The 23,006-nt window shown below is 39.2% G+C and overlaps 2 protein-coding genes and 1 pseudogene across 2 annotated transcripts in view; 2 read left to right on the top strand and 1 right to left on the bottom strand.

Annotated features, from left to right (window-relative positions):
- UBAC2 (UBA domain containing 2) overlaps positions 1 to 23,006 on the top strand; it is a 244,828-nt gene that overhangs the window by 42,969 nt on the left and 178,853 nt on the right. The window lies entirely within an intron of this gene.
- Positions 10,849 to 11,844, bottom strand: GPR18 (G protein-coupled receptor 18). Its single transcript, XM_006879555.1, has one exon. It carries the CDS (start codon positions 11,842 to 11,844, stop codon positions 10,849 to 10,851), a length of 996 nt encoding a protein of 331 aa, XP_006879617.1.
- Positions 22,482 to 23,006, top strand: part of LOC102853089 — a 1,033-nt pseudogene continuing 508 nt past the window's right edge.

The following is a 23,006-nucleotide window of genomic DNA, read 5'->3' as shown; positions in this document are numbered from 1 at the left end:
GTATGGTCCCAAAGATAGAATTGATATTGTATGCAATCATAGTGAACTTTTATATTTGTAGTTTTGTGAGTTAAATGAATGCCAGCATTTTGTGAACTAAAGAAATTTTAGAAGTATAAAAATTAGATTAGGAAACAAATAACTGTGAACTTAACCTTCTAAAGACTGACTTTTAAAAAAATGATGTTGTTGCTGTAAATGATGTTGTTGCTGTACTGCCACCAGAGACCAACTGCAGCCTGACTCAGGATGTGTATGCTTTTTTATATTGTATTCAACTTCACATTATAAATAAAGCAAATGGATTTATTAGTATATAAAATAACTACTATCTAGGAACAGAGTTGTTAGCTGCTATTCATACATTGTCGTAAGCCATTTCTGTGTTAAAAAAATCTAGGACTGTACTTGAGAGATGAGATGAGATGAGATAGTGTGCAACATAAATTCTGGGTATTCAGAATTCAGTGGACTAGAGCCGTGGTGGCACTGTTAGCACTGCTAACTCAAAAATCGAGCCTCTCTGGCAGTTCAAGTCCACCAGCAGCTCGGAGGGGGAAGGCTGGGCCGTGTCCTTCCATGTGATTTACAGCCTCCCTTAAATTCATTGGAGAGTCAGTACACATTGGTTCAGATTCAGCACCAATGAGTTTTCATTGTAGGGTTTTGGGGTTAGTTTTTTTTTTTTAAGTTTTTTAATGCTCTATATGTTGTGTTCCATTCAATTGGAACTTAACCCATATAGCTGACCCCCTCCAGTGGGCTTTCCGAGGCAGTATATTGCGTGGAAGGAGTTTGCCTGCCCACCTCTTTCCTGTAGAACTGCTGGTGGATTCGAACCAAGTACCTTTCCATTCACAGTGTAATTCCTTACTGCTAAGCCCCCAGAGATCCCTAATGTACTATTTACATGATTTTATTTAAATTTTAAAGATAGCTTTTCAGAATATATTTGATTCACATTCACTTTAGATGCTATATTAAAGCTATAATTACTATTTTACTTTCATACTGGCATCATTAATATTTATAATGTTGTAGCTTCCCTTAATGGGGTAGTTGAAATGAATATTGACCACTGGGTATTCTAAAAATGCATGGTTTTAATAATATTTAAATGGAGACTGATAGAATTCTATGTGTTGCAGTTTTGGTTGAGGTTTTTGAGTTGTACTTTATTTCTACTTCTCATTTATTGACATGATTAATAAGATACCAAAGACCAAGCTCTGAGGTGAAAATTGGTGTTAGGTGAAATTAGAAGATGACCATGTCAGATCACAAAATGGAATATAATGACATTATTTCAGAACTGCAGGTTACATCATTACTTAATTTTCAAACCACTAGTAATCGTGCCCCAGACAAGTTCACATGTAACATTAACCATCACAGCCAAAGTTGTTGTCACCTTGCAACTTAACATTTGTTATTGCCAGACATACACTACTAATTCATTAAATAGTCACATACTAATATTACTGTTGTTTTAAATATTCCATGTCAGCTAGTGAGATAGTTGACAAAAGTAAATGTAATTAGACCAAGGAATTTAGATTGACTTTTCTGGTATTATAGAAATTAGTGTACTTATAAAAAATTATTTCGTGGTGAATCCAAAAAACTGAAGCGTTGCTAAAATCATTAGTTTTCCCCCCAAAACTTCTGTATTCTGGCCACTTCTTTTAGTTCCGTATAAGGTCTCCTGACTTTGCAAGTAAGTGTGGGTGGGCCCTGTGTATTTGTCTTAGAATTTGGAGATGGATGGTGAGCTTTTAATTCTTATTTTACATCAACCTCTTTTCTGCTATAACAGAATTGAAGGCAAGTAGAACCTGCATCTTTTTTCCCCAGAAATTAATTTTTTACTGCATAGTGCCACTGTTGTAGAACAGGACTGACATCAGGGTTGGGGTGAGACTGAGAAAGATTGGATGAATTATGCATACTGCATTGAAACAGGTGAGGGAGAGAACAGTTTAAAAGCAATATATGATTGGCTATTACAGTTATGAGAAGAGTCCAGAATGAAGGTTGCATAGTGGAGTGTACTCGGGGCGGTGGGGATATTGTATACCAATGAAAGAATTTTTCTTTTACTTTTCAAAGAGAAAAGTGAACTGGGGTGGGGGGGAGCGGTGGGCAGGGAGAAAAATGCAACAATGAATGAATGGAAATCCAAAATCTCTATAGACGTTCATTAAAAATAATAAAATTTTTAAAAAGGTACTATTCATGTAAACAAAGAAATTAATTTTTTTAATTTTAATGAACGTTTACAGACACTTTGTATTTCCATTCATTCATTGTTGCACACTTTCCTTCCTGCCCACCTCTTTCCCCAGTTCACGTTTCTCTTTGAAAAGTAAAAAAAAAAAAAACCCCAAAAAACCAACTTTCATTGTTATACAAGAACCTCCATATTATATCCATTTATTTCTTTATTAATTGATATGTAAAAGGAGGGTTGATTTTGTGAAGTTGATGAGAATACTTTTTTAAATTGTTGTAAAGGGAGAAAGTAATTTATTTACCTGTCTAAATCTCTTAATAGCAAGAGTCAAAAACTTGAATTAAATATTATTTAAGTCACTTATCACTTGAATGAGAATACATTTCTTTTCCTTTAGGTAACTAAACTTTATAGTGTTAATTTTTAGAATTTTGAAACTTTTAAAACAGACTTCTTGGAACCTGAATTTTTACTTTAGTGTGTAAACTTTGATTTTTTAAACGTGTCATTAGTTGATGGTAACAAAGCTTCAGAAATTTAGGAAAAAGAAGAAACTTTTTTCTTCCTGGTTTTTTTTTTTCTCCTCCTGCTAGTCAAAGTGCTTTGCAATTTATGGTTGTGTTCATATACTGTTTTGTTGTTTGTATTTCCCATCAATCCCAAATTTTTGTCACCAGTTCTTCACTTTTTATTTAAAGGTCTTGTTTCATTTTCTTTTCCTTTCTAAGTTTTATTTATTTTGTTGTTACTGTTGAAATATACACAGCAAAGTATATACCAGTATATCAGTTTATACTTGTACCATTTGGTGATACTGATTATATTCTTCAAATGGTGTGGCTTTTCTTAACTCTTTTTTGGAATTTTTCTTCCCTCACTAATGTAAACTTGTTGTTGTTGTGTACCATGGAGTCAGAACCGACCCATAGCAGACCCTCGTTATTGTCCTCTAAATCTGCTGTCTAGTCTTTTGAACTGTTGTCAGTATGATCTTGTATAAATCGTTCTCAAGGACTGTCATGCTAAGGACAGATCTTTTTTGCCAGTTGAGTTTTTGCTTGTTTTTAAGATGATTCACCAGGCATAATTTTTAATTTAAGATTTAAAGCTTATCTCATTGAGTTGTTTTAACCTACCCTCCCTGGCTCCACAAAATCTATAAAGTTCATGAGAATTTGAAATTCTCTCCTACAAGTTCCCTTCCTTGATCAGAATTCTTCTGTAGAATCTTTTTCAGTATTATTAGGCCAGATAACTGGGATAAGTTCGTGATTTTAAAGCTTCAGATAGCAGAACCAAAACCCGTGATGTGTTTGGTCACACATAAACAGCCTCAGCAGCTACTCTTGCTTCTTTCCTTCCTATCTGTCGGTGTTGTAAACATACCTCTCACACAGCTTTTACCAGCTCAGTCTTTACGTTTGTATAACATGTGACAGCTATTACAATAATTGACTGTGCAACCCTATGCTTAATCAATGTGATTTTTTCCCATCAATGATAGCCCTTTTTCTTTCTTCTGCCCAACTCCTGGTAAACACTGTTAAGCTTTGGTTTCTTGGCATTTGCATTTTTCATATCTTTTTGTATAAGTGGGGTTGTATGATACATTGTCCTTTTTAGGCATTATTTTGCTTAGCGTGTTGTTACAATAATATTCTAGTATGTGTTATGTCTCAAGACTTCATTTGTGCTACTTGTCGAGTAGTAGTCCACTGTATATACGTGTCATATTTCATTTATCCATTCATCTATTCATGGGTATTTAGTATGTTTCCACCTTTTGGTTATTGTGAGTAGTGTTGTAATGATTCTTGATGTACATGACTTTTTTGTAAAGTTCTGTTTGTAAATCTTTTGAGTATATACTTGCTTGGTCATGTGGTAATTTTAGTTTTTTGAGGAACTGTCAGCTAATTTTCCACAGTGGCTGTGCCATTTTTCAGAGGACATCTCAGGAAGAGGTGTTCTACATTACAAAATAGCTACCTGAAATCTGGAAGCTAACAGGAATGTGGGAACGGCTATGCAGGATGGAGGATAATGATGCAAGGAAGATAAAGTTAGATTAGTCTTTCTTTACTGGTATAGACTCACTAAGCATGGATTCTTCATTCAGTATTTCAGCTCAAGAAGTCAGAGAAAAGATAAAAGGGTTTATTTAGTTGGCTCACTGAAGCATGAATTAAATGTTGGTCTCCACTGGACTGGAGAGTTTATGCTGTGTGAACTAACTCAGTCCCGCAAGGATAAATATTGTATAAAACTGTTATTGTAGAATGAGTATAAGGATCCAGGAGGAGTGGGAGAGACTGGACGCAGAGGGATGAGGATGTGCAGGGGGAGGGGAGATTAATCATTGGATTGTATGATTTGATGGGTGGAGGGGTGAGGGAAATTGAAACAATTTGTTCAAATTTGTATTCAAGTTTTATAAATAAACTAGTGGGGGGAAATAAAATAAAAAGAAGGAATACAGGAAGAAGAAAAAAAAATGTTGGCCTCCGCTAAGTCAGGTTGAAACGTCAGACCTACTTTTGTATCCTGTGGAGAAGGTATCCAAAGGCTTAAGAGAAATTGACATATGCTAGGCCATTCTGGTGGCCTGGTGGCAAGAAGCTGTGCTGCAGTCCGGAATGCATGTGGTTTGAGGCTACCAGCTGCTCCATGTGAGAAGGATGCGATTAACTGCCTCTGAAAACCCACCAGATGGTCAGCTGTGAGTCAGTTCTCACTCAGTGGTACACAACAACAATATGCATTAAGTAACTCAGCATGTCCTTTCTAGCCATGTTCTTCTATTTTGTAATGTATTCTAAATCCTAGCATCTCTGGTGTGGTCCTATTTTGGCTTCTCTTATGCTGATGAGACAGGATTGTTGTTGTTATGTGCCATTGAGTCTTTTGCGACTCATAGTGACCCTATGTGCAAGAGCCCTAAATGCCGTTCTATCCAGTGCCAACCTCACAGTCTCAAACACACTCATTCCCACCACGCCACTCACAGAATCGATCCATCTCAACAAAGGTCTTCCTCTCCTGCGCCGCCCGTCCACTCTCCCAAACATGATGTCCCTCTCCAAGGACCAGTCCCTCCTTGCAGCATGCCCAGAGTATGTCAGATGAAGCTTCAGAATCCTTAGGGGAAGTATTTTGAGTTGTCACCTTCCTTTTCTTGGAGGGTGTGATTTTCAGCCCATATATGAGAATGCCCTGGAAAATTTGTATGTATTCGTTCTGGTTTTTGCATCTGACTTGGTTCAGTCTGGCCTCTGACATTTGAGCCACCATCCTAAAGTGACCTAGTTCAGCTGCCTTTTAACTTGCCACTTCACGAGTTGAACAGCCTGACAAGCTGAATCACTTGTCATTCATCAACTGCTGTGTTCACGTGGATTTGAGAGAGCCCTCCAGGCTGAAGTGTAATCTGCCGATCTAGGATTTGCACACCTTTCCATCTGTGGTCCATCTCGCTGACAGTTTGTGGTGTCTGAGATGTTGTAGTGAAACACAGAAACCAAGGACAAAGACAGAGATTACTGAGAATAGAAGGAATTGATATTAGAGATGATAAAGGAGTGTAACAACTTGAAAAAAATGAAATATTTAGGCCATTTTTAATCTACTTTGTTATAATAATACTAAAAAATTATTTTTGCCTTATGTTAACATGGATTTATAAAGTTGGACCCACAGATCCACCCACCAATGGAATGCAGAGTACAGAACACAACATCAAGGAAACAGAATGTCAGCACAGCACGGCAGTCAGAGTAGAAGTGTGTGGAGGTCAGATTGTTAAGGTTATTATTGGATTTTAAGCTCATGTCTATTCCACAGTGGGTCCAGAGAGTCTCTGAGCCCATCCTGTCGTGATTTCCCTAGTACCAGAATGCATAATTGGAGTAGGCATATTTAGCAGCTGACAGAATATTCACACTGGATCACTGATGTGCAGAGTCAGAGCTGTACTTTGGGCATGTTGCCCGGAGGGACCAGACCTGGGATAAGAACATCATGCTTGAAAGGGTGGAAGGACAACATAGGAGAGAAAGACCCTGGCTGAGATGGCTTGACACAGTAATTGGGGTAATGGGGATAGATGTGTCAGAGACAGATTGGCTTAATATAGGACAAGGTTCAGAGCTATTATGCATGGGGTTACTATTAATTGCAGTCAACTCAACAGCACATGACATTGTGCCTTGTACAAAAAAACCAAAGGGATCTTTAAAAACAAGACTGGAATATTGTAGATTAAACCAGGTGTTGTGACTCCAGTTGCAGCTGGTGGTTTCATTGCTTGAGCAAATTAAATCACCTCCTGGTACCTGAAATGCAGCTGTTGATCTGGCTAATACTTATCTCAAAAGAAAACCAGAAGTAGTTTGCCTTCAGCCAGCAAGACCAGCAGTACACCTTTGGTGTCCTACCTCAAGGATATAGTAGCTCTCCCACCATATGTCATAGCTTAGTCCAAAACCACATCACTTGTCTTCCCTTTCACACAGGATGTCACACTGGTTATATTGATGATGTAATACTGATCGGACTTCATAATAAAGTAGTGTCAGTCATTCCAGACATATTGGTAAAACATTTGCATGCTAGACTGGGGAATTGATCTGATAGAAATGCAGGTCCTTTCCACGTCAGTGGGATTTCTAGGATTCCAGATTCCAGTGGTTTGACCATGTTCAAATATTCCTTCCAAAGTGAAACATAAGTTAGTACCTGTGACGTCTCCCACAACTAAAAAGGAAACACAATGTCTAATAGACCTCTTTGGATTTTGAAGACACCATGTCTCTCATCTGTGTATTATGCCAGCCTATAAGATATGATTTGAAAGGCTGATAGTTTTGAGTAGAGCCCTGAACAGGAGAATGTTATAAAATGAGTCCAGTCTGCCTTGCAGGCTGCCATACTATGATCTGATTGATTCAGTAATTTTTTAAGTGTCCATGGCAGATAGAGATAGTGTTTGGAGACTTTGACAGGCCCCTGTTGGTGAATGATAGTTTATACCTATATGATATTTCAGCAAATCTCTGCCATCCTCTGTAGATAACAATTTGCCTTTTGGGTAACAACTTTTGGCTTCTTGTTGTTATGTGCCATTAAGTCACCTATGATGGATAGCTCTGAAGCCTGCCCTGTCCTAAGCCAGTCTCACCACCTCCAACATATCTGTCCCCCCGTAACCTAGTGACTGTGTCAGTCCATCTCATCCAGGATCTTCCTTGTCCGTGCTGTCCCACCAAACTTCTGAGCATGATGTCCTTCATCACTGACTCGTCCCTCCTGGCCATGTACCCAAAGTATCAGACAGATCTCTGAATCCTAGCCTCCAAAAATAAACTTGGTTTCCCCCTCTCCAAAACAAACCAGTTTGTTCTCTTGATGATCCATGGTATGTTTAATACTCTTCTCCAGCACCACAGCTCAAAAGCATTGATTGTTCTTCTGTCATCCTTAGTCATTGTCCATCTCTCTGATGCATAACAAATAATTACAAAGACCATGGCCTGGACCTTAATTGAAATTGAATGCTTAACTACCAGCCACCAAGTTACTTATAATAACCTGAGTTATCTGACCCACAGAGTCTATATGTGTGTAGAAGCACTCAGTTAATTTCAGCAGTGTATTGGAGATTGGTCTATAGCAGGATCTGAAAGTCAGAAATAAGTTGTCCCAGTGCCCACGACCCCCTACTTAATGTCATATTCTTTCTCCTCTCAGTCTGCACTTATATTCATAGGATGTTTCTTGACTGAGTAAAGAGAAGATGTATGCCTAGTTTACAGATGGTTCTGCATCTTATTCAGGTAGTATTCAGTCTTTAGCAGGACCGCAGTCTCTTTCTGGGATCTCTCAGATGGACACTTGTGAAGGGAGATCCCCCTAGTGTGTAGAACCATGAACAGTTGTATACTGATTCTTCTGCTGTGGCCAGTGGGATATTTGGATGGTCAGGAACTCTGAAAGAACATGATTGGAAAATTGAAGAAGACAAGGAGCATAGGGAAGGAGTATGTGCCTAGACCCATCCGAATGGACCAAATGTTGTTGTTATGTGCCATTGAGTCGCCTGCGACTCATAGCGACCCTATGTACAACAGCCCTAAACTCTGTCCTGTGCCAGTCGCACTGTCTCCGACACTCCCATCCCAATTATCCCAGTCACTGAATCAGTCCACCTCATAGAGGGCCTTCTCTCATGTCACCAAGGGATTATTCTGGCAGAGGATGATTTTAACAAAGTGGATATGACGACATCTTCTGTGAGAATCAGTCAGCCTTCTTCACCAGCCACCCTGGTCATTGTTCAGGGGACTAGTAATTGAAACAGACTGGAAAGGACTGACCATCAACTTCTGAAGTCAGAGATAATGATGTTGGCATAGGATAGAGCAGGGTTCAGGGTTATATTACACAGAGTCATGATAAGTCAACAAGCAACTTGATGGCACATAATACCACCACCAATAATTAAAAATGGCCATGGTGGAAGGCATGGAGGTTATGCATGGTCTCAGCAACTTAGGCTACAGTCACTGCAGAGCGCCTGGTCGCCAGCAGCAGAGAATAAAACCGAACTCACTTTGTAATGGCACCATTCTTAGGGGCAGTCAGTCAGCAACCTGATGTCAGGTTAGTTACATCGTAATACTTAAATCATGGAAGGGACAGCCATTTGTTTATACTGGGAAAGTCATTTAGGTTGGATATAAATTCATCATTACTGGATGCAGTTCTTCTGCAAAACTACCATCCATGGACTTACAAAATACATTATCCACTGTCATGGTATCTCATTCAGCATTACATCACTTCACAGCAGATGTCGTGTAGCAGTGTGCCCATGCCGTGTTCATCTTGAAGCAGCTGACTTAATAAAGCAATGAAATGTTCCTTTAACGTCGCAATTGTGATGTACAGACCTTGCAGGATTGGGGCAGTGTCTCTGGGAACTATATATGCTCTAAAGCAGCATCTGGTATATGGTTCTGTTTCTCCCAGGGGCAGGTTTTGTGTGTCTAGGACTCGAGAAGTAGAAATGGGAGTGACATCAGTCCGTATTACTCTAGTGATCCACTTTCAAAATTTTTCTCTATGTTCGTACAACCCTGTGTTTGATGGATCTAGAGGTCTTAAAAGTTCCAAAAATGAAGAATGACAACCCTAATTTCATTGAAATGGAAATGAAAAATACCACCCAGTTCACTTTGAGGTCCTCATACCTTTGAATCAACAAAGAAGGAAGTTAACGTATTGGCTGGTATGATTGATCTTGATTGCCAAAGGAGAACCTGATTGATACTATTTGATAGAAGTGGAAAAGAATGTTTCTAGAATACAAAGATCTCTTAGAGATCTCTTCGTATCACCATGAGTTGTGATTCAAGTCAAGGGAAAACTGTGGCCATCTCGTTCTGATGTGACTACTAGTGACCTACCCCCTTCAAGCAGTGAGCTCTCACCAGCTGCAGTCCTTATTGAGAAAAAAGGAATGCAAAATGGACAGTAGAGGAAATGAGCTCTAAATACCAGCTATGACTATGTAACCAGGCACAGAAAGACAGACTAATCGTCATATTTCTTCCTTGTTTTATTTAACAAAATGTATGTTTGGTTGTACATTATCTGCTGCATATCTAAGTACCTAATATTTGTTTCCTTCCCTCTCCTATCCCATTACTTGTAAAATTTAAGACATAAGTGGTAGCTAGTGCATTTTTGGTTGCACACATTAGTTATGTCATCATAGGTGCAAGTAAGTGTGTGTGAATACATTATTTATGATAAATATGTGTACAGATGCCAAGTTGGCAAAGAGTGTAATGTGCTGACTGATGTTAAGTATCACCTTGATTCAGTTGATTCTCACTTGTTACGTGGACACTGGCCAGCAAGCCCACACAGTCTGACCTGCTGATTCTGAGCTTATCAGCCCCTGTTAACTCTCCAGTCAGGAGATGCCTGACACCTGATCCATGGATTTGGAATTTACAAGCTTCCACAGCTGTGTGAACTATTTCCTTGAGATTGTTTTTTTTTTATTCTGTCTGTCTCTCTTTCATACTGATTGTGTGTCTCCAGAGAATCTGTTTAAGGCATTATTTTTCTAAAATACAGCACTGACTATGTCAGTTTTCTTTATTGTGAGAGACCAAAGGAGAGATTCTGCTTCTGCCACTTACTTGGTGTAACCTAGAGCAAGTTAGTGCCCTCAAATTCCATTTCTTAGTCTCAGTTTATAGATGAACTGCGTATGTAAGTTGGAATATTCTGTTCTTGGTACGACAGTAGAGCACAATAAGTAAGCACATTTATTCAAAGAACTCCAATATGTTTATTTTATTTTTTCAAAACCCTTATGATTTAACCCCAGTGCAGTGTTTTAAATCACTTTTAAAAAGCGAAACAGTTTATTCCTTAAATGAATATTGCTGCAACCAATAAAATCCCACAGAAAGTATTTTTTTTTAAATTTTTTTTTCAAGGAGAGAAAGGCCTTTGTAATATCCTATAGTATATCCTTCATTATGACCCTACAGTACATTTTAAGGAGCTTGAAAAAAATGAAGATTTTTAAGCTTTTCTATCATTCACAGCATTTCACTATTTATGTTGCTTAATGACCGTAAACTACCCGATCGAAAACTCTTCCTTCGCACACTCCGAAGATAATTGCGGTACAACATGACGCTAATGACTCGAGCTTGGAACTGCTTTGAAACAATGTAGTAGAGAATCACGTCCAGACATGTGCTGAGGTTCATGAGGAAGGTGGTGAAGGCGCCCCAGGGACTGTAACTGTGTTCTCCCCCTGCCAGCATCAAGAAGGCAAAACAGATGTGGAAGGGCGTGAAGCAGACGAGCACTTGGACCATGAGCGTGATGATGATCCTGATCGACTTCTCCTTGACTTTGGGCTTCAACTTAGACGTCCGGCCGCGAAGGAGACTATGAATAATGACCAAGTAGCAGCCAATCATGATGAACAGAGGAAGCAGGAAGAAAAGGACCAGCCGAGTGAAGTTCAGCATGTTGGTGGTTTTTAAGTGGATAATGTCGGTAATCTTCAGACAGGTGGCGGGCTTGGAGCCTTTATCCGGGTCTTCATATAAAAATAAAAGAGGGGTAGTGGTCATCAAAGTCATTACCCAGACTCCCAGGCATGCGAGCACAGCTTTGCATGTGTTTTTCAGTTCCTTGGCGTATTTTGGCTGTACGATAGCCATGTATCTGTCAGCACTAATAAGAGCGAAAAGCCATAGAGCAATACTTGGGTAAAATATCGTGAGAGCACCAATAACGTGGCAGAAGTCTTCTCCAAATGGCCACTTGCCTTTTGCATAATAAAACATCCGGAATGGTAAGCTCAGTATGAATATTAAGTCCAGTAATGCCACATTCATCATGTAGATAGTTACAGTCGTTCTCTTCTTGGTGGTGCAGCTGAACACCCATAATGCAGTGACGTTAACAAATAATCCAATTGTGAAGACACAGCTGTAGAAGACGAGGGCAGCGATTTTATATTCATCTGGGTATGGACTGTGGAAAGCCACAGGGAGATCCTGGTTGTTAGGAGTGGTCATCGTATCTTATTAGTAGGCATGATACTTGGCAACTGAAAACAAATGTTAAGAAAAACAGAAAAAGTCGTCACATGTTAAAATATAAATTGAGATTGTTCACAGCTTTAGTTTGCTTGGCTTCACGGTCAGCTCTCTCAGCACCAGTAGCCAGGGAATTAAAAGGCGTATTGCCATGGGAAAGTCTGTTGTTAGGGACCTCTCCAAAGTACTGAAGAACAGTGGTGTTTCTCTGGAGACTAAGGTGCGCCTGATACAGGCCATGGTCTTTAAAATCACTTGTTATGCATCAGAGAGTTGGACAGTGACTAAGGAGGATAGAAGGAGAATTAATGCCTTTGTGCTGTGGTGCTGGAAAAGAGTATTGAGAATACCATGGACTGCTAGGAAAACAAACAGATTCATCCTGGAAAGGGTTAAACCGGGTGGCTCCTTGGAGGCAAGTATTCTGAGGCTGCGTTTAACATACTTTGGACATGTTGTGAGGAGAGACATGTCCTTGGAGAAGGACATCATGCTTGGGAGGGTGGAGGGACAGCGCAGGAGGGAAAGGCCCTCAGTGAGGTGGATTGCTTCAATGACTTGGGTAATCGGGATGGGAGTGTCAGAGACAGTGTGATTGGCACAGGACAGAGTGGAGTTTAGGGCTGTTGTACATAGGGTCGCTATGAGTCGCAAGTGACTCGACAGCACATAACCACAACAAACAACAACTCTTTTAGAGTATTGAGTCGATATGCAGAAGACTAACAGTTAACCAGTTGGACCTAACTCATTTGTAGTCCGTAACTGTGTAACAGCACCTCCCATGTTCTGTACCACTGCACACTGACCGTTCTCAAGTATACAACAGTTTTAGGACACAAAATAATGGAAGTATTGTAAAAAAAAACAAAACAGTGAGTTGTAGAAAAATCTAAAACTGGTCAGAATATAGCAGTCTTTGGGACATAGTGAAAGCAGTGCTCCGCATGATATTCAGAGACTTAACGCTGTGTCATTGTCACAGTTTTTATTGTGTTGACATGTCTTATTTCTAGTATGTTGCCTTTTGCACTTGTGATGCAAAAAGCATTGACCAAATTGGCCTTTTTTTTAGTTTGCATCAAGATAGATACAAACCAAGTTATATATACAGTTGCTACAGTGAAGAAAAAATGTAATACTGGTTTCACTTTAGAATGTAACTGATAAAAAAAATTAAATTTATTTTATTAAAACTTAAGAAAACCAGAAATGCTTAACATTTTCACATTCATCCTGGCATGTCAGTGAATTTAAATTTTGTAACCGTTTATTGTTGAGAGTCAATATACTTGTAAGGAATATATTTCCTAGATCTTGTTAGTAATATCTAATTCGAGAAAAAAACACTCTAAATTAAGATTTCTAGAAAACGCTTTGCTACTTTTTATAATGTACATTCTGAGGAAACACTTATTGTAACCAATATTAGTATTGTTGATGAATTCTTCTCATGAAATACAATTTTTAATATATATATATATATATATATATATATATACTAGACAAGTAATAAAAGAGTCATACACTCAAGTGAAGATTTCTGTAAAAAAATATTCAGTAATTAAGTAAAGTGAAGTAACATGTTTGTGTATTCCTGATTGCTGAATTGATGGAGTAAAAAGGAAGGAATATTTGGAAAGGGGATTTGCGTACTTAGCCATTAACCATTTTTAAAGTGACAAACTCTCTTTTGTTCTCATTAAATATAATAGGTTTATACAACTATGTTAAATAACTATTTGCCCCACTCTCTATAGATTGAGACCTTGACCCTTGGGAACCGTAGCCGAGTAGCTTTTATTTTATGATGCACTTGGGAGCACCTTATGCCTGGTCTTCCACATTATCTTTACCCAGAACATAGAAGCTGATTTCATCTGCTGCAGGGGGTGCACAGAAAACAAGAATTTTTAAGGACCTTGAAAACAATATATTGCCAATATAGTAACTTTTTACCCTATTCTTTTTAGATACAGAAACATACATGTTATGTTGTTGTCTCCTTAAATTTTAAAAGAGGTAAAATATTAAGAAATCACTGATGTGCATACAGGAACTATTGCAAAAATAACCACTTTTAATGGAAAGGAGTTGCATTTTGATTATAAATATCATTGCCCTCTTAGTGTTAACCATGATGCAACAACGAAGTTTTCTGAAGTAGACTCAGTACAAAGATATGGAACCTTGTGGCATCTCCGTGAAATATGGAGGTGTAAGAAAAGTTTCCTCTAGAAATGTCACTTAGCAGAGTGGGTGGTCTAGTTTAGCCCTGAATCTCGTTTAACTCAAGTCTGGGAGGGATACTCACAGTCATGATCTGTGGCCTCATGCTCTGTTGTCATTAAGAATTAATTTGAACACTGACAAAGGAGATTAATCAGAACTGGCTTTGACAAGCACTGTGGCAATTGGACAGTTAAAACAGACTTTCAAGGGGGGGAAAAAAGTGAACGAACTGGGGAGGAGGGTAGAGAAAATAGTGCAACAATGAATGAATGAAAACCCCAAATCTCTGTAAATGTTCATTAAAATTAATAAAATTTAATTAAAAAAAAGAATTAATTTGAGCAGTTGCCATGGACCAACACATGATAGGAGAGGTTTTTTCCCCCTCTCTTTTCCTCTCCTCCTTTCTCCCTTCCTTCCTCTTTTCCTTGCCTAGTTTGCCAAATATTTAGGACAAACATGACTTGGGAATACAATTCTATATATTTAAAAACCTATATTAATTATAATATCCAGGTAGGTGCATAACTACAATATTAATTTCTAACAAATGATAAAAAAACATACAAAAGAACAAAATCTCCAGTGTCATGCAGATAAGGGAAAAAATTCAGTGTTGGTGCATATTTTCACTCTTAATTGTTTAATAATAGTAATTAAAATGTGAATTAAACTTTATATTCATTTTCCTGTCTTTTAATATTGTATCAAGACTCCTTCTATTTTGTCACATATGTATACTTTCAAACTATGTTTTAGTGAATCTCGTTTCTTCCACTTGAACCTGACACTACTTTGCATGCTGCATGATTTTCCCCCAAACTTGCATTCATTTGCTAAAGTTGGAAAAAAAGATGAATCATACTGTGCTTTAAAGGAATAACCAATATAGATTGTGCTCTGTATGGACTCCAGCATTTTTTGGAGAGTACTGAAAAGTTACAGCCTTTCAGATTAGCTTTTTAAAAGTTTGAGGTTGTTCCATGATTAGCTAGGGAATTTTCTCCCCTCTTATAGTGACTAAATACATCTCATGAAACAGTGTCATTGAAACTATATCAGAGCTTATTGTGCATAGGGTTGCTATGAGTCACAGGCAACTCAACAACCCATACCAACAATGATAAAAAAATCCTAAATCTATTTATTATTTGTCATACTAACATTTCCTTAAATAGGAATGAATATTTGCTTTAAGGTAAAACATTGTTGATAATAAATAATAATGTGGAAAAATGACAGCATAATCCATTCCAAGTCTTTCACCATCATTGTCTCAGTAATGCAGATGTTATTAAAATTAAACCGTGCCTCCAAATTTTAGTAAAGCATCTTTCTGGTAATCTATGATGAAGTTAATTGATAATGCTTACCTCCTTTCCATTGAAAACTGTGCCAGAGATGAACATTTCCTGGTATCATCAGTTCTGTAAAGAAGATTCCCTTAAGCTGCTTGTGTTAAAATACTGCTTCCTACAAAATGCCATATTTCTTTAGTTTTAGGTTTCTTTTGTTGCTTTAAACAGTTGTTTCAAATGTAACACTTGGTAGAGGAGTGGCTGCTTCTTCCTCTGGTTGCTGCTGTGGCGCTTTCAGGAAGTATGCAGACAAGAGTTGGGGTGGGTTTTTTTTTTTCTATTTAAATTTATGACTTTACCCTGGATGTGGTTGGGTGCTTTTTTTCCCTTCACAGACTATTTGTTTATGAAGTCACGTTTAATAAAAGCTCCTCTTAAAATGATGGCATACATTTAAATGCGTATTCAAAAAGGGGAAACTTTGCTGAGTTTGTTTCGGTAAAGTCTCCAGAAAAAGAATGAGATTGACATTGAATAAAGCAAGGTTCAATGCCTGCCTTCGCCACTACTGTGTGTAGTTAGTTACTTAGGTACTCTGAGTTCTTACTTTGTTTCTAAATAGTTAAAATGTTGTTGTTATGTATCATTTGAGATGGAATCCGCTCATAACTGACTCTCCTGTGGATTTTCAGACACAGTTAAATCTCAGGGGCGATTGTCCAGCTTTGTCCCACACGGCAGCCGGTGAATTTGGACCCCATGCCTTCCATTGACAGGGCAGCTCCTTCCCATTAAGCCACCAGAGCTCTCTGGTTAAAATAGAGGTTATACTCCTCAGTAGCGTTCTGAGGGTTCTGACTTACAGAATCCCAAAGTGCTTAATGTGGGACCTGGCACTTAATAGGTGCTTTGAAACAGAAGCTCCCAGACTCATTGTCTTTTATTTGAAACTGGCTACTTGCTGACCCTCCAGTGAGTTTTCACAAATGATTAGCTTGCCTGTCTTTGGTCCATCTTTCTTTCTTGATAGATTCAAACCTCCACAAAGGCTTTGGGTTGGCAGTGCAGCTTCTTAGGGTTTTGCCGGTTGCTTCTTCCACCCACTTTTGCTTTTTTATTTATTTTTAAAAATTCATTTTAATGAACGTTTACAGAGATTTAGGATTTCCATACATTCATTGTTACATTTTTCTCCCCACCCACCCCTCTTCCCAGTTACCTCTTTTCTTTGAAAAGTAAAAGAAAAATTATTTCATTGGTATAGAATCTCTCCCCCTCCAGCCCCATGTACACTCCACTATGCAACCTTCATTCTGGACTCCTGTCATAACCATAATACCCTGTCGTATACTGCTTTTAAACAGTTCTCTCCGCCAGTTGCTTCTGAAGCATCTGAAAGATGGATGGTAAATAAGGAATTGAATTGTTGTGTTGGTGAAGAGCATGGAATATTCCATGGACTGTCAAAAATAAACAAGCCTTGGACAAAGTGCCACCATGGATGCCCCTGAGAGACAAGGATGGTGACCATCCATCTCATGTACTTTGGGCATGTTGTTAGGAAGGGGCCGATCCTTGGTAAAGGACTGGGAAAGGCTGAGGGTCAGAGAAAGAGAGAAAGACCTTGAATGAGATCAGTCAACGCAGTGAACTTGAACAATGGATGTGAGCATGGCAGAGGTTGTGAGGAAGGTGCAGAATAGTGTGTGAGTTCACATCTGTTCATAGGGTCACTATGAGTTGTAGTCTACTTGATGGCACATTACAGCATAACAGTGGCACCAGAGCCTGTTGTTGTTGTGGCACTTACAGTTGGAGCCAACTCATAGTTGACACTCGGGGGTTTTCACAGGCTGTGAGTCACATGGAAGAGGTGGTCCATTTTTCTCCCACAGAGCAGCTGGTGAATTTGAACCATGCCTTTCAGGGTTGGCAGTGCAGCTGTTTTACTGTTTCCACTAAACTACCAGAGCTCCCTAAATAGAATCTAGCACCAAACGTTACAGAATACCCACTTGTTGCTATTTAAACACTTCTCAGTGGTTTAAACCTGAGACCCTCCATAGCTCATGTCTGCTTCTCATAGACATCTCCACATTTTAGTTTGCTTGATCTTTAAAGACTAGAATACTTTGCTTCCCTTTCTACTGTATGAAAGTCTAGCAGCAATTTCTGTTGCCAAAACGTCTTTGCAAGGAGATAAGACAGGAATCTGGGAGACTTTACTAAAATAATTTGCATCAGGAGTCTTTTAACCAAAGAAGGGAAATGAAACCTGTGGAGAGGGAAGTTACAGTTCTCATTGAGCAACTGAACCATTTACTGGTTTGCTTTAGTTTTTCACTTTCTCTTTTATTTTTTAAATCAAAGCCTCATTTTTATTTTCCTAAATTTTAAGACCTTTTATATTTGTTATATGTAATTTATTAACTTTTTAAAAGAAATTAAGTTAACTGCATTTATGTGTTTTGAATTTAAGATAGTTTGAGGGCCTATATAACTTTTTTCCTTAAGCAAACTTAGCAGCATTTTATGACTTAAAAAAAGTTATATATTACTATATATAGTTATCAAAACAGACTAGTACTGGTTTAGTTCTAGACATATAGAGTAATGTAACAGTGAGGAATCCAAAATAAATCCAACCACATATAGACAACTGATCTCTGACAAAGGACAAAATCCATTCACTGGCCATGAAACACAGTAACAAATGGCTCTGGAAAAACTGGTTTCCCATTTGCAGAAAGATAAAACCTGATATATATCTCACACCATGCACAAAAGCAAAACTCAAAATAGATAAGTGGCTTAAATATTAGAACAAAATCTATAAAGTTCCTGGATGATAATGTAGGAACAAAATTGGATTATCTTAATTTTTGGCATTAATAGCCTATTAAGTAATACTGAAGGCACAGAGTTTGAATCCACCAGATGCTCCACTGGAGAAGGAGGGGCAATCTCCTCCTGTGTCAGCTGGATCCTGTTCAGTGGTACACAACAAAAAAAGAATAAAGAAATTAAAAAAAATAACCTCTTAAACACAAAGAAAAGAAAATAGTGGGGCATCATAAAAAATTGGATTATGCTTACTTTAAGAGAGTAAACAGAAAAAAGATGGGTGATCTCCTCCCATGCAATTAACTGCCTCTGAAAACCTAGTGGAGGGTCAACTGTGGGTCAGTTCCCACTCTGTGTTACACAACAACAACAACAAAGAGTAAAAGGGAAGCCTACAGACTGGGGGAATGTTTTGCCAGTGAGCTGTTGAACAAAACTCTAATAATCTAAAATATGTAAAAAAGAATTCAGCTCAGCAACAACTAAAGAAACACCCCAACCAAAAACTTAGACTAAGGGTACGAACAGATTCTTCACCAGAGCAGGCATTCTGATGGCCAGCAAATGCATGAGAAGATACTTACACTTGTTAGCCATTGTTATCTGCAGCAGAGTTGGAACTGACCTATAGCAGATCTTCCACTGGGTTGTCAGAAGCTGGAAATCAATCACACGGGAGGAAACGGCCCGTCTTTCTCTTGCAGAGCAGCTGGTAGATTCAGACTGAGAGCTTTTGGGTTGACAGGACAACTGCTTACTGCTTAGCCACTAGAATTCCCTCTGGAGACAGAGGTCAAGACTACACTATGTCATCAACTCACTCATATACAGATTACAATTAGGGGGAAAAAGAAAACAACAAATGAAGATGAAGTTTCAGAGAGACATTGCTGATGTGTCTGTAAAATATTATAAAATACACTGTGTAACTTCCTTAGAAAGGGAGAGGTAGAAAGCCTTATGATCCCGTAATCTCCCTCCTAGCTGTATGAGGAGAAGTGTGGCATCAGGATTGGAGGAAGATTTGTCACCAATCCACATTATGCAGATGACACAACCCTGCTCGCTGAAACTGAGGAGAACTGAAACGCTTGCTGCAGAAGGTCAAGGACTGCAGCCTTCAGTATGGATTGAGGCTCAGTATCAAGAAGCCAAAGATTCTCACCACTAGGCCAGTTGGCAGAATCAGGATATGAAGAGATTTAGGTTGTTAACAGCTTTAGTTTGCTTGGCTCTACAGTCAACACTCTTGGCACCAGCAGCCAGAAAATTAAAAGACGTATTATAATGGGAAAGTTTGCTGTTAAGGACCTCCCCAAAGTACTGAAGAACAATGGTGTCACTCTGGAGAATAAGGTGCATCTGAAAGAGTCCGTGGTCTTTGTAATCACTTGCTGTGCATTAGAGGGAGGACTAGGGAGAACAAAAGGAGAATTGATGCCTTTGAGCTGTGGTGTTGGAGAAGAGTATTGAATGTGCATGGACTCCTAAGAAAACAAACAGATCCATCCTTGAGAGGGTTAAACGAAACTGCTCCTTGGAGGCAAGGATTTTGAAGCTTTGTCTGACATACTTTGGACCTGTTGCAAGGAGGGACCAGTCCTTGGAGAGGGAAGTCATGCTTGGGAGGGTGGAGGGACAGTGCAGGAGAGGAAGACTCTCTATGGTGTGGATTGATTCAGTGACTTGAGTAATGGGAGTAAGTGTGTTGGAGACAGTGAGATTGGCACATGATAGAGCAGAGCTTAGGGCTGTTGTACATAGGGTCGCTATGAGTCTCAGGCGACTCGACAACACATAACAACAACAACAGTTGTATATACAAAATACATAAGAGCCAAGGCACAGAGAATTTCATTAAAAAACATATGATCCAGAGGCAATGGTGATGAAGGAGGAAGTTCAAGCTGCTCTGAAGGAGTTGGCAAAAAACAAGGCCCCAGGAATTGATAGAATATAAATGGACATATTTTAGCAAACAGATGCTGCCCTGGGTATGCACACGAGGTTGTGCCAAGAAATCTGGACCAGAAGAGCTCAATATTTATTTCTATTCCAAAAAAGGGTGACCTTACAGAGTGTGGAAATTATTGAACAACATCACCAATATTACACATAAACAAAATCATGCTGAAGCTGATCCAGAAATGGGTAGAACAGTACATAAAAAAGTATCAGAATTTAAAAAAAAAAAAGTACCAGAATTTCAAGCTAGATTTAGATAAGGCCATGGCACTAGGAATATCGTTACCAGTGTCAGATGGATCTTGGCTGAAAGCAGGGAGTACCAGAGGAATATCTATCTGTGTTTCATTGACTACACAAAAGCATTTGACTGTGTGGATCACAGCTAGTTGTAGCTCACCTTGAGAAGAATGAGAAATCCGAGAGCATTTGATTGTGCCCATGCAAAACCTATACTTGGACCAGCCAGTAGTTATTAGAAAAGAGCAAGGAAATACTGCCTATTTTAACATCACGAAAGGAATGTAACAGAGATGCTTCCTGTCGACATACTTTTTCAGTCTTTATGCAAAACAGATCATTCAGGAGGCTGGAGTTTATGAGGAGGAGATGTGGCATCAGGACTGGAGGAAGATCCATCAACAACCTGCACAATGTCGGTGACACAACCTTGCCAGTTGAAACTGAGGAGAACCTGAAACACTTGCTGCAGAAGGTCAAGGACTGCTGCAGCCTTCAGTATAAACTGAAGCGCAACATCAAGAAGACAAAGATCCTTACCACTAGACCAGTTGGCAGCACCTTGATAGATTGAGAAGAGATTGAAGGTAGGTAATAATTTCACCTTGCCCACATCCACAGTCAACACTCTTGGCAACAACAGTCAAGAAATCAAAGATGAATTGCGTTAGGGAAATCTGTCAGGGATTTCACCAAAGTGCTAAAGAACATTATGTCAGTCTGGAGACCAAGATACATCTGATGCAGGCCATGATCTTTGCTGTTAACCTGCTGTGCATCAGAGAGCTGGACAGTGAATAAGGATGACAGAAGAAGAATTGATGCCTTTGAGTTGTGTTGTTGGAGAAGAGTATTGAACATACCATGGATCTCCAAAAGAACAAACAGGTCAGTCCTAGAGACAATGAAGCCAAGCTGCTCCTTGAAGGTAAGGATTCTGAAGCTCTGTCTCACATTCTTGGGCATGTAGCCAGGAGGGACCAGCCCTTGGAGAATCCCATGATACTTGGAAGGGTGAAGGGACAGTTCAAAAGAGAAGGCCCTGGGTGAGATGGATTGACACAGTTAGTGGGACAATGAGGGTGGCTCTGTCAGAGACAGTAAGACTGGCTCAGGTTAGGTCAGGGTTCATAGCTATTGTACATAGGGTTGCTGTGAGTCATATGAGACTCGATGGCATATAACCACAGCATGTGTTTGAGAACTGGACCATGAATAAGGATGACAGAAGAAAAATTTATGCCTTTGAGTTGTGCTGTTGGAGAAAAGTGTTGACTATTTCATGGGTTGTTAAAAAAAACAAAAAACAAATAAATATGTCTTGGAGAGGGTACAGCCAGAATGCTCCTTGGAAGCAAGGATGGTGAAGCTTTGTATCATATGCTTTGGACATGTTGCTGGGAGGGGCCATTCCTTGGAAAGAGACATCATACTTGCAAAGATGGAGTGTCAGTAAAGGAGGGAAAGAACCACGGCATGATAGATTGACGTAGTGACCGCAGTCAGTGTTGATGAGGAAGGATCAAGATAGGATAGGGTGTAGATATTTTGTTCTTAGGGTCGCCGTGAGTAAGGTGGCACATAACCGTAGAGTTATGTCATAGAGCTCTTCAACAGGTTCACAAGTGAGGAATCAGATTTAAGGGGAAAAAAAAAGAGGGCATAAAATAGTTGGGGAGCAAAGGATGAAGGAATCAAAAATCTTAAGTAACTTTGTTGAGCACAGGCAAAGCTTTTAAGCAAAATCTTAAAACAGGTGGTAGTTATAGCAGGGAATATAAACATTTTTTCCCCAGAACTTTCTCTCCGTGTAAACATTTACCAGTGGATTTACAAGGGACCAGCTCCTAGTGGTTGCTCAGAGTCTTATCAGCAAGGCTTTGTCCATTCAGTTTTCCAGGTTTTCCTGTTATCAGTGCTGCCACCAGCCACCCTGCAGGTTTTCGTGTTACCATGATGACGAAGTGGCCTAAGGCCCCCAACTCATTTTGTAAGATAAAAATGTTGCTTCTAACATGCACTCACACCTGGCCTGAGATGGTGGCGGCGGCAGCGGATTCTGATTCCTCGGATGTGGACACGTTCTCGGTGGAGGAGGGCAGCGGCACCGGTGAGGGGGGACCGCTGGGAAGACGAGGATGAGGATGAAGACATCAAGGGTAACTGGTATGAGGATGATGAAGAAGAAGAAGAAAAAGAAACTGAAGAAAAACCTACAGTAAAGATTTCAGAAAAGGGGAAAAAAATAGAAAAGATTAAAGCAAAGGAACAACGGGGGGAGGGGGGCGGGGGAAGGCAAGAAATTAAAAGGGACTGGAAGAGCCTGAAGAGCCTAAAGTACTAACACCAGAAGAACAATTAGATAAACTTTGACAAAAGAAGTTACACAAAGAGGCAGATCTGGAATTAACAAAAGAGATCTTTGGTGTTAACAGTACAGTTTATGGAATAGATGCTATGAACCCATCTTCAAGATGTGACTTCACAGAGTTTGGAAAACTACAAAAAGATACATTTACACAATATGAAAAGTCTATTCTATTACGCCAGCTTTTTTTTTTT

The sequence above is a fragment of the Elephantulus edwardii genome, unplaced genomic scaffold (assembly GCF_000299155.1).
Source record: "Elephantulus edwardii isolate Elephantulus edwardi_28Jun2011 unplaced genomic scaffold, EleEdw1.0 scaffold00004, whole genome shotgun sequence".
Lineage (NCBI taxonomy): Eukaryota > Metazoa > Chordata > Mammalia > Macroscelidea > Macroscelididae > Elephantulus > Elephantulus edwardii.
The sequence above is the reverse complement of the archived record's forward strand: the minus strand, read 5'-3'. Positions and strand labels throughout refer to the sequence as shown.

Bases quoted from the DNA above. Each gene is read 5' to 3' on its own strand.
- GPR18 (XM_006879555.1), bottom strand. From the start codon at position 11,844: ATGACCACTCCTAACAACCAGGATCTCCCTGTGGCTTTCCACAGTCCA.